The sequence below is a fragment of the Phytophthora infestans genome, genomic scaffold (genome assembly GCF_000142945.1).
Source record: "Phytophthora infestans T30-4 supercont1.15 genomic scaffold, whole genome shotgun sequence".
In the NCBI taxonomy this organism is placed as follows: Eukaryota; Oomycota; class Peronosporomycetes; order Peronosporales; family Peronosporaceae; genus Phytophthora; species Phytophthora infestans.
Window position 1 is genome coordinate 1,386,459 of NW_003303744.1, and position 10,229 is coordinate 1,396,687.

The window sequence follows — 10,229 nt, forward strand, 5'->3', positions numbered from 1 at the left end:
CTGTGTTGGATCCTTAGTGGTTTCTATTTTTTGCGGAACCGTAGTACACGTTTTAATTAGTGATCTTATTGCGTGCTATGAGTCATAATTTAAGACGAGGATATTAAACAGCTTAATCTTCGTTTGCTTTGCCAAGACGTCGCGATCTTGCTTTGGTGCGAGCAAAACCTTTTCCACCAATCCTCGCTGCTAAAATCTTCATCTCCAGCCAATCATCGCCAGGACGGAATAGCAAAAGAGAACAGAGAAGGCAAAAGGCTAATTTGCCATTTTCGGAACTGAGAGCAACCGCCTCTACCGGTCACTCATGTCGGAGCCGGCGCGCGAGTATGACCCGCTGTTCCCACGCAGCTACGCAGCTTCGTCTACGACATCCACGTCCACAGCTCCACGATGCTACGGCGGGTTCGAGCAGCAGAAACGCGTGTGGGCTTCAACGGCTCAGCGGTCGCAGCGCATCCGGGTGATCGCAGGTCTTCAGCTGCTATTGGGGTTGCTGGCGTCTGGAAATTACCTGTGGATGTCCAATATCTTCATGTTCATCGTGGGCGTCGTCGGGTTATTGGCCGTGCGCTCTGAGCGCATGAGCTGGACCGTCGTGGTGCGTTTGTTCACCTTCGGTTGCCACATTTCCGTAAAATCTGATTTGCGTTTTTTTTGCAGTACTTGCTGCTGAGTGCCATGGAGTTTGCACGTATTGTTATGCTCACACCTCATCTGTACGATCGGTTTGAGGTGCCAGGATACGCCTTCTCACGCTATGAGTACTTCCAAGTCGTGGTGCTCGTGCTGGAAGAAGTGTTGCTAGTGGTAAGACGTTGTGGGTTGCAACTGACAATTGGGACAATGTACTTACAGACTGTGATACGATAAATGCAGCCAGCAGCTTTCTTCGTGTGCATTGCCGCTGCAGCGTCAGTTGCCAATCCGTTATGGTAAACTGGCCGCTGCAAGGACGAGATTTGTTGCATTTTTTGGGCAACGATTCATTATCAGAGAAGTACGAGAACACACGGTGCGATGGCGTTGCTGTTGCTGTTGCATCAGCCCACTGAGCCTGGATTTATTAGGAATAGTTTTTTATCACATGGTGGCAAAAGTGGCGACACAAAATATTCTGCATGTAGAGGGCAGATTGGGGCGACCAGTTGCTTCCTATGTGTCATGGTCGTGTATTCTCGCACAGCTAACTTAATCTATATCGCTTTTACGACACAAATATTGTGATCTAAGCTCTGGCGTCGATTAGATTAGGTCGATTGCACCTGCTTGTACATGCTCCTGGACGCTGCGGTAGCGCAACACGTAGCGATCTTCACATGTCACCTGCACGAAGTCGCCACCTTTGTCGTCACACTGCACGCCGCCTGCCACTTTACCCTGGCAAAAGACAAATCCGTCCAGATTTGGTTCAGCCACTATTTGCAACAACAAAAAAGAATTGTCAGAACCTTATATTGCCACTGCATACGGCAAAAAAGTTTCATCGTCTCACCCATGCCGTCAGCCGTGAGGGTTTTGTTGTCATCGGAAAATTTGCCGATTGCAAGATCATTCAAATGAGACTCATAAAGCATCATGAATCTATCCAAAATAGCAACAAAGTGAGCAATGTATAGTCCGATGTACATGGAGCGTATAATACTTACTGCTGGGCGAAGTGACGCTCCTTGACAGACAATCGCTGTGTCAGCACTTCGTCTAAAAGAATGTGAATGGCGAACTTCTCAATCTGCCCAGTATGCAGTGAAAATACCAGAATATTAGCGTAGTATCCGGTTTATTAAGCTTGAAAAATGCAATGGATGTCACCTTGCGGAGTCGTGTGCGGAGGTAAGATGAGACAATGTAGCGGAGTCGGTCGATCTCCATTTGGTAGAGTTTGTTGATGAAGGATTTCTCCTCAGTGAGCTGCGCTCGTTCCTCATACACCGAGTCGACGTACTCTTGCTGATTGCGGATCTGCTCCAGCATCTCGGACACCATTTCCTCGTCGTACTGAAGGATCTCCGGGGCGTTCTGACGGCCATGAAAAAACGAGCAAAAGTCGGCCAATTCAGCATCAATTTAAGCGGAAGAACGCGAAGATGGAGGATCAGAACGCGGTTCGTACCAGCTCATTGACCCAGAGCGTACGCATGCGCTGGACATCCTCGTTCAAGTTCTCTTGATCGAACTCTGGCTGCGACGGGATCTCCATGACCGACTCAGACAAGAATGCAATTCCCGCCAAAAACCGAGCCGGTTGAAATACCGGTTCTTTTACGAATGTAGCCATGTTTTGAGAAAGGCACTGCAACAAGCAAAGAGCTCCGTAGCTCGACGTCTGCTGCTCTTTCTCGATATGGTGGTCTTAGAAGTTGTCCACAGCCAGTAGAGAATCCTTCTCAACGCGGAAAAGTCCAAGACAACACGAGCACACGGATCCACATGGGCGCCGTGAATTGCTGCGCGCAGACTGCGCCGGATGGTAAGTGAGACCTGGGAGTTCCGGTGTTGCACCTACAGTGACTGACATCTTGTTGGTGTTGCAGTGGATACATGGAAGACGCGCTCTCGTAGCCAGACGTTGAGCAGAGATGAAGCGAAAGCGCTGATGCCTATCTACGACTACGAGCCGTCGCTATCGCTGGACCACGAAGATCACGCGTCAAGCACCGACAATGGCAGCATGGGGTTCTTCCCAGACACGCCAGAGTCGGCGTCAAACGATCACGGCTTTGAAGACAAGTCAGTGGTAGTTGTGTCTGCTGACGGTGGCGTGGAGATCCAAGGTGATCTCGACGAGGAGAAAGCGCCGCCACCTTCAGACTACGACGAACAGGAGGAGCTTTCACCTGAGGCTCGTGCGCTTCTCCCAGCTCCGAACTCATGTCCTCGTTCGGGTGCGTCATGCCCTTTCCTCAGTAGGGATCGCTCTATTAACAACGTGTTGCTCTTGTGGACAGGCATTAATCTACGCAGACAGTCACCTACATTTGGCAGCAGTAAGTCTCATGCATCGGCACCACGCCGCACTCAGTCTTTCGGCGAAGGTGTGGCTTTCGTCTTTTGCACTTTTTTTCGTGACAGCGATCACTAATGTTGCTCATGGTCAGCCCCAGCGCAGCCGCGTCTTGAGGACTATCTGTGTACGTGCAAGTATTGTCCACGCGCCATGACGATCCAGCGCGCGTTTCAGCTCTACGGCTTCGCTCTAGACCACCCGCAGAGCGAAGCCTTGTTGCGCGTGCTACGTGCCTGTGCCAACTACGACGAGACAATCATGGAGGTGGACCCGCTGTTGGTGCTGCACGCCGAGAAGATGCTCGAGGAGCTCGGCTTCGATGAGGACCAGACCTTCCGTCTCCTCATCGTCTCGCACTTCCAGCGAGCGTAAAGCGGCACCCGGTCCAACGTCTTCGGCACCTAAAAACAGAAGGACAAGTTGAAGACAACTTCAATCTAAAAACTAATTTGCTAAATTTCACAATGATTGGACAAAAGCAACTGCCAATCGTCTTGTGATTCGCTGAAATACGTTAATAACCAATGGCTGCCACAAACGTGTCAGTGTTTGGCTCATTATCCAAAGATCTCTGTCGGTCTCAAGACTCAAGCAGCATGGCTCGCGAACGCACCTACATCATGATCAAGCCGGACGGCGTGCAGCGCCACCTGGTGGGCGAGATCATCAAGCGCTTCGAGACCAAGGGCTACAAGCTCGTGGCTCTTAAGCTCGCTCGCCCGTCGGTTGAGCACCTGGAGGCCCACTACTCGGACCTGAGCGGCCGCCCCTTCTTCCCGGCTCTCATCAAGTACATGAGCTCGGGCCCCGTGACGTGCATGGTCTGGGAGGGTACCAACGTTGTCCTTGAGGGCCGCAAGATGCTCGGTGCCACCAAGCCCAGCGAGTCGGCTCTGGGCACGATCCGTGGCGACTTCTGCGTGGACGTTGGCCGCAACGTGTGCCACGGCTCGGACTCTGTTGATTCGGCCGAGAAGGAGATCTCTCTTTGGTTCCCCGAGGGCCTCGTCGAGTGGTCCGCCATGGACGACGAGTGGGTGTACGAGAACTGAAGTGTTATCGCCCCAGTCGTCACTCCAACAGTGAATGAAGCTGAGGTAGAGCCACCGCCTTCAGGGTGTGCGCACTGCAATCTTCTCTAACTGTAATCGTAACTCAGTAATGAAAAACTCTGTCCTCGGATGTCGCTCACAAGTCGACACTCTTGGATTGCTTTTCTATCTGAAAATTTTATCACCGTTTTGTATTTTTGCCAGTAGATTTTGTATCAATGAAAAAAAAAATTGAGGTGATTCTTGGCAAATCTAAAAATTCAGTGGTAACGCCTGCGACGTCGCTCCATTGCGGTGATGAAATTTGCCAGCTGGAATAAGGACGACAAACACTATGAAAGTGACTATATCGGCCTCGGAGTCTCTACCACTGCTCGTCTTTGCCACCCACAGACACATCTCGTCGCCATATTCTGAACTTGTAGCTCTCCATTGACCGGTGCTGGATTGACGCGCGCTGACTAGGACCCTGTGGAGTCTGGACTGGAGGAGGCACATAACAGAATAGGACACCATGGCTACGGACGAGTACGAGGTGCACGTGTTGCCGGGCTTCATCCCCATCTTCTGGTGCTTTGTGGCCGTGGGCATCGTGCTCTTCTACTACTCACTGGGATACGCCAAGAAATACTCAACCACCGCCGCCTTCCTGCTGACTGTACGGTAACAAGACGATTGTTCTCCTTTATTATTCTAAAAAATTCCAACTTCTATCTCTTCTCTATCTATGTAGCCATTCATCTGCTTCAGCCTCGTGTTTGATAATGCCATCATGGCTACAACAGGGATCGACCGTCGTCGTGCCAGCACCCAAGTCATGTTAGCCTTCCACGCCTGTGTGACGCCCATGCTGCTACTCGTGTGCTACGAATTGGCCTATCTAGTGCACAAACACAAGTCTGTCAATTTCTGCGGCATTTCATTCGAAAGTGGCCACAGAGAACGTGGCAGCAGTTGCGCCAATGCCGGAGCAGCCGCGAGTCTAGCCAAACGACGGTGGTGGCTGTCAACTTGTCTGCGCTTCATCGTGTGGCTTATGGCTTGTGCCTTATTGGTTCTAAATCTCCTAGTGGCTTATCGCTGGACATCGGACCTCACGCCCGAGGTTACCAGTATGTACGAACTGCAGGGAGACAACGCAGCCCACGCGGTGTGTGCAATTCTACCTGCTGTGGTATTGGTGGCTTTGGCTCTGTATATTGGGATTAGACTGTGGAACTATGGCACCAACTACTCGTACATGGTGCACGCCACGTGCTTCAACCCGTGGATCTGGATGCTTGTGGGTGCAGTGGCTTTGCTGATCGGGTATGTCATGCCGTCACCCATCTACGCCTTGTCTTCGAATGCCGGCGAGCTAACGATGATGGCTACAATCGTGCGGATGCTCCGTGAAGTGCATCACGACATGCAACAAGGGCTTCAATTCGGCGAATTCATCGATCCGGAAGGTGCCGCGGCACGCAGACAGAGACCACAGAGTCCCAACGCACGTAGTCAAAGTCTCAGTCTAAGCAAGAGTTTGAGTCACAGCAAGATGGCTGCAGAACAACCAAATGGCTACATGGCGGTCACCACTCCCAAGGAGTCGGAATTACCTGCAACATTTGCCAATCGACTACGTCGCGGGGATGAAGAGGAAAGACAACCCAGTGCCAGTGCTGCGTACCTGTCGGTCGTCATAGCTCGAGAGCAGACCAACCCGCTCTGTCAGTAAGGAAAAGAAGAAGTAGCCAGACCTTTTTGATATTCCTACTACTGTAGTATTGGACGCCGATGTAGAAGAACCTCAACATTATTCCTTTTTTGAAAAAATATGGTTTCCTTTTTCGAGATGGCTACAGAAATGTACCTATACTCCGCTGGAGAGCACCACATGAGCTTCCTTAGTATGTTTCTGCTTCTTCTCCAGCACCTTCATCATCTTGGTACTTCCCTCTCCCGAGAGCATTTTCTGAGCTTCCAGCTCTTCCTTAAGTTGTCGCAAGCGCTTCTCCTTCTTCTTCTTGCCAGGCTCATGGCCATGGAACTTGTACGACAACATCCGGAAGGCTTCCTTCTTGGTCAGCAAGCGACCAAACTCGTCTCGATAGTCCAATTTCACGCCGTTCTTGATACGCAGATCGTCCTCAAAGCTGCGATCTCGAGCGTCGTTTGCACGTCCAGCTTGTCGCTCCACACGCGTCTGACGTAGATCGCCAGTCTTGCGCAGTAGCGCCAATGTCGCGCCCATTCCTGTGCCCACAAGCGGCTGTTCTTCACCCCACACTTCCTTCTCTTGGGTCTCTTCATCTTCGCTATTGTTCTCTTCTTTCTTTTCTTCAATTTCCACATTTTCTTCCTGTTTCTTCTCTTCACTTTGAGACTTCACAGTCCTCAATACCGTTGATACTAGAGCTCCTTCGGCTGCAGCTTGGAACTGAGCTGCACGCTTCTCCATGGCGTCTCGTAGTCGCGTCTCAAAGTCTGTGGCTTCGTTAAACACCACGGTATTCGCTGTAGTGTTAGTCTCACCAAACACGTGTCCCACAGCCTTACTATCTGTCTCTTTCATGACGCTATCAATGGCTACATTTGACGTCTTTTCTTCCTCCAAACTGATAGTTTGACTCGCCAGTTGAGCGATTCTGTCCTCATTGCTTGTTCGCGTCAGCGTCTGTTGCGTTGACTGCCGCGCACGAGCCAAGGAGGCTCCAAGTTCCATTTCTAATGCGACGTCGTCAGCCAGCTCACTATCGTCAGCCACTCGTCGCTTTCTCTTCTTTTTACTAGCAGCCAGCGCCTCGGAGGCCACTGCGTTGGCCTTTTCTCGAGCTTCCTGGAAGCGCAGTAGATTCTCTTCTTCTTCGGCCTCCTCAGCGTCGCGAGTCCGCTTCCGCTTCCCACGATCTTTCGAGGAAGAAGCTCCAGATTGCAACGCCTCCTGTTCCAGCTGAGCCACTAAAGAAGAAGCGTCGGTTTCTTCTTCTCTAGTGGTCAGCTGGACTTCCACGGCGTCGTCCTCGTCATTCTCTTGACGACGACGTCGCGATTTCTTTTTTTTACGCAACTTTTTGCTCTTTTTGGCAAATTGCGCCTCTACCTCTTCTTTCGTGTAATAGTCCTCCACTCGCTTGGTTTTATCCATAGCAAGAGAGATCACTGCGACGTCCTCGTCTTCCTCCTGTTTCTTTTCGCTCTCCAAAGCTTTCGACCCTCCCGAGGCATCGAGCGTAAACTTCCTCGCTTCGGCGGCGTCTACTGCCTCTTGCTCTTCGTCATAGTGGGCCAGTAACTTGGGTCCACTCTTCCTTTTCCTCGAGCTGCCCATCTCGATAAACTCATCATCGTCATAGCCGGTATATACCGGTAATACCGCTCGCTTCGCCCTCTCCTGGCGAGCGAGGCGGCGGTCCTTCTCGCTGAGCTCAACGTTCACTAGCTCGTCGTCTAGTTCGTTCAAGTCTTTGCCGTCTTCCCCCAAGACACGCTGGTCTTTCAGAGTTAATACAATTTCCTGTCCGTCCTCAAAATTGTCCAGTGAATGGCCCACAGTCATGCCAGCTAGAGCCGAGGCGTCATACTTCTCTTCTTTCTCCTCTTCTGGCGTTTTTTCACGTCTTGTCTTCGTCCTGGACTGTTTGACCCATTCCAGCGCGTCGTTTCCTTTCTTTTGAGCTTCCAAATCGGCTTTAAGCTGCTCGCCAAGTGATTTACCCGCTATTTTCTGGGTTAATTCCCGTCGCGTCTTGGACTGTTGCAGCTTCTTCTTGAGCTCCTGCTGCTTGCGCTCGGCGTCTAGTTGTGCGCTGGTCTTCTGTACATTTACGACTGATTGCTCTTTCTTGGAGGGACCCACTGACAACGGCTTGAGACCCAGCGAGATACGAAGCTTATTGGTCTCTTCGATGCTCAGAGAGATCTCCCCACTCTTGTCCTCGGAGGACGCTGGTGGGTCATCACGATGCCGACTGCGACTGCGACTGCGACGACGGGATGAGGGTGCGTGTCGGTCACGTCGAGAGGAAGACGAGGAGCCGCCGTGCCGCCGAGAGCGCACAGGAGACCGAGACCGCGACATGATGAATGGATTCAAAATTTAGTCCACGTATTTTTTGAGACGTATTGTGCAAAATATCAGTATGCGAGGAAAGTAAAAATCTACTACAGTTTGTACTACTGGTAAATATACTACTAGTTGTAAAGTAGTAGTATAGTAGTAGTAGATTTAAAAACTAATAGGTGAGTGGATGCTTCGTTCCCAATATTGGAGAACAATTTCGCTGAACGCCAGTACAATCACGTATTTCAACGTGTAATGGTGGCTATCACTAATTTCAAAGTGTCGAGTTGGTTGGAAGGAGGCGGGTGAGGCGAAGAAGGAGAATTAGAAAGTGAGTGAGATTAGAACTTAAGCAAAGCCTGCTTACACCTAGTCTGCCTGCAGTCCTTGGGTATCGTGTCCAGTCCAGCACGCTGTCGTGTCCTACCTTGAAGTAGACCTTGAAGTTGCCAAGATGACTCAAGTTACCGCTGCACCTGCGGTCTTACCACTTGATGACGCGTGATATGTAGACCGTGTGCCGCACTGTGCTCACAGAGTAGCACGTTCCGACACTCCCACTCGGCACATGCCAAGTCGCGTGACGAACAAGCTGAAGTTTGCTTGTGGCAGCGGCTTGGTGAACATATCCGCAACCATGACCGCGGTCGAACAGTACACAATCTTGATTGTTTCGCGCTGCACTTGCTCGCGAATCCAGTGATAGCGGAGGTCAATATGACGCGATCGTTGCGAGACGCCCTTGCCTTCAGCCACATGCTGAGCTGCCTGGTTGTCCTCGTGGACTATCACCTTGCCCACGTCAAATCCCAACTCGAACAGCAGCTGCTTGAGTCCGATACACTCCTTGGCTCCGTGCGCTAGAGCAACATACTCTGATTCAGTGGTCGACAGCGTAACAATCGGCTGCTTCTTCGACCCCCATGCAATGCAGCACCCGTTGAGGAATATATTGAATCCCGTCGCCGACTTGCGCTCGGGCTCGCAAGCAAATGCAGCATCACAATACACTTCCAGCTGCAGCTTACGCTGAGAAGATCGACGGTAAACAATCCCCATGTCGGCCGTCCGCGCGATGTAGCCAAGTACACGCCTAACTGCATCTTGTACAGTGCGGGTCGGCTGCTCGGTCTCTTGTGCGATCAGGCGAACTGCTGTTGCGAGATCAGGTCGACTAACCGTTGATGCGTACAGCAGTGAACCGACTTCAGGACGGATCGACTCATCAATGACTTCGGCGTCGTCGGCTACTTGGCGTTGGAAGTTGCTGTCCATTGGTGTCCGGGGTTGCGACCTGTCACCATGGCTGGCGAACCGCTTCACAACGGTGGCAGCGTACTTCTGCTGTGCGATCGTCAGCACATCACCGTCCTTGTTCCAGTCTAGCTCCATGCCCACGAAGCTGCTTGAAGCATCGCACTTGTTAATCGCGAACCGACTGGTGATGCTGGCTTGAAATGCAGCAAGCTCCGATACCAAGTTGCTGAAAATTAGCATGTCGTCTACATAAAGTAGCACAACCACAATGCTGTCAGTAGTCCGCTTCACCAAGACACAGGAGTCCGACTGGCATTGCACGAATCCAGTCTCGCACAGGAACTTGGTCACGGTCTCATACCAAGCGCGTGATGCCTGTTTAAGCCCGTACAGGTCTTTGCGAAGCTTCCATACCGTTTTGTCGTTGCCCTCGGTGGGTGGAGTGACGAAGATGGTTTCAGCAAGATTGCTGTTCAGGAACGCCGTTTGCACATCGAGCTGAAGATGATCCCAGTCCAGTTGAACAGCCAGAGCAAGAATGGCTCGGATCGAGTCGTGACGTACAACTGGGCTGAAGGTTTCCGTGTAGTCCACGCCATACTGCTGCGTAAATCCCTTTGCAACCAGCCTGGCCTTGTACTTGTCAAGTGATCCATCAGGCAGTGTCTTGCGTCGGAATACCCATTTGGTCTGCACTGGACGCACATTCGCTGGAGCGAACACTTCCTCGTAAGTGCCATTGCGACGCAGGCTGTCCAGCTCACTGTTGATTGCTTGACGCCACTGTTCTGCGTCGGGCCGAGCCATGGCTTCCTGCAACGTAAGCGGGTCGCTTAGCTCGCTGACCAATGCTGTCTCCTCCGCGTTGTGC

General features: G+C 51.6%; 6 protein-coding genes across 6 annotated transcripts; 4 read left to right on the plus strand and 2 right to left on the minus strand.

The window, feature by feature from the left end:
* Positions 1 to 278: 278 nt before the first annotated feature.
* Positions 279 to 1,090, plus strand: PITG_09593 (uncharacterized protein; the record flags this gene model as incomplete). Its single annotated transcript, XM_002903171.1, has 3 exons — positions 279 to 601; positions 664 to 810; positions 880 to 1,090. The coding sequence occupies 3 exons, from the start codon at positions 308 to 310 to the stop codon at positions 937 to 939; spliced, it is 501 nt and encodes a 166-aa protein (XP_002903217.1).
* Positions 1,091 to 1,245: 155 nt separating this feature from the next.
* PITG_09594 (uncharacterized protein) lies at positions 1,246 to 2,200 on the minus strand (the record flags this gene model as incomplete). The annotated part of the gene is made up of 5 exons (XM_002903172.1): positions 1,246 to 1,418; positions 1,496 to 1,584; positions 1,650 to 1,732; positions 1,813 to 2,019; positions 2,114 to 2,200. 5 exons carry the CDS (start codon positions 2,198 to 2,200, stop codon positions 1,246 to 1,248), a joined length of 639 nt encoding a protein of 212 aa, XP_002903218.1.
* A 396-nt stretch (positions 2,201 to 2,596) lies between these two features.
* Positions 2,597 to 3,379, plus strand: PITG_09595 (uncharacterized protein; the record flags this gene model as incomplete). Its single annotated transcript, XM_002903173.1, has 3 exons — positions 2,597 to 2,885; positions 2,949 to 3,035; positions 3,099 to 3,379. The coding sequence occupies 3 exons, from the start codon at positions 2,597 to 2,599 to the stop codon at positions 3,377 to 3,379; spliced, it is 657 nt and encodes a 218-aa protein (XP_002903219.1).
* Positions 3,380 to 3,574: 195 nt separating this feature from the next.
* On the plus strand, positions 3,575 to 4,235 carry PITG_09596 (nucleoside diphosphate kinase B; the record flags this gene model as incomplete). Its single annotated transcript, XM_002903174.1, has 1 exon — positions 3,575 to 4,235. The coding sequence occupies one exon, from the start codon at positions 3,604 to 3,606 to the stop codon at positions 4,057 to 4,059; it is 456 nt and encodes a 151-aa protein (XP_002903220.1).
* Positions 4,236 to 4,479: 244 nt separating this feature from the next.
* PITG_09597 (uncharacterized protein) lies at positions 4,480 to 5,874 on the plus strand (the record flags this gene model as incomplete). The annotated part of the gene is made up of 2 exons (XM_002903175.1): positions 4,480 to 4,717; positions 4,793 to 5,874. 2 exons carry the CDS (start codon positions 4,574 to 4,576, stop codon positions 5,774 to 5,776), a joined length of 1,128 nt encoding a protein of 375 aa, XP_002903221.1.
* A 37-nt stretch (positions 5,875 to 5,911) lies between these two features.
* PITG_09598 (U4/U6.U5 tri-snRNP-associated protein, putative) lies at positions 5,912 to 8,119 on the minus strand (the record flags this gene model as incomplete). Its single annotated transcript, XM_002903176.1, has 6 exons — positions 5,912 to 6,406; positions 6,452 to 6,596; positions 6,639 to 6,686; positions 6,729 to 7,026; positions 7,084 to 7,633; positions 7,685 to 8,119. 6 exons carry the CDS (start codon positions 8,117 to 8,119, stop codon positions 5,912 to 5,914), a joined length of 1,971 nt encoding a protein of 656 aa, XP_002903222.1.
* Between the last annotated feature and the right edge of the window lie 2,110 nt (positions 8,120 to 10,229).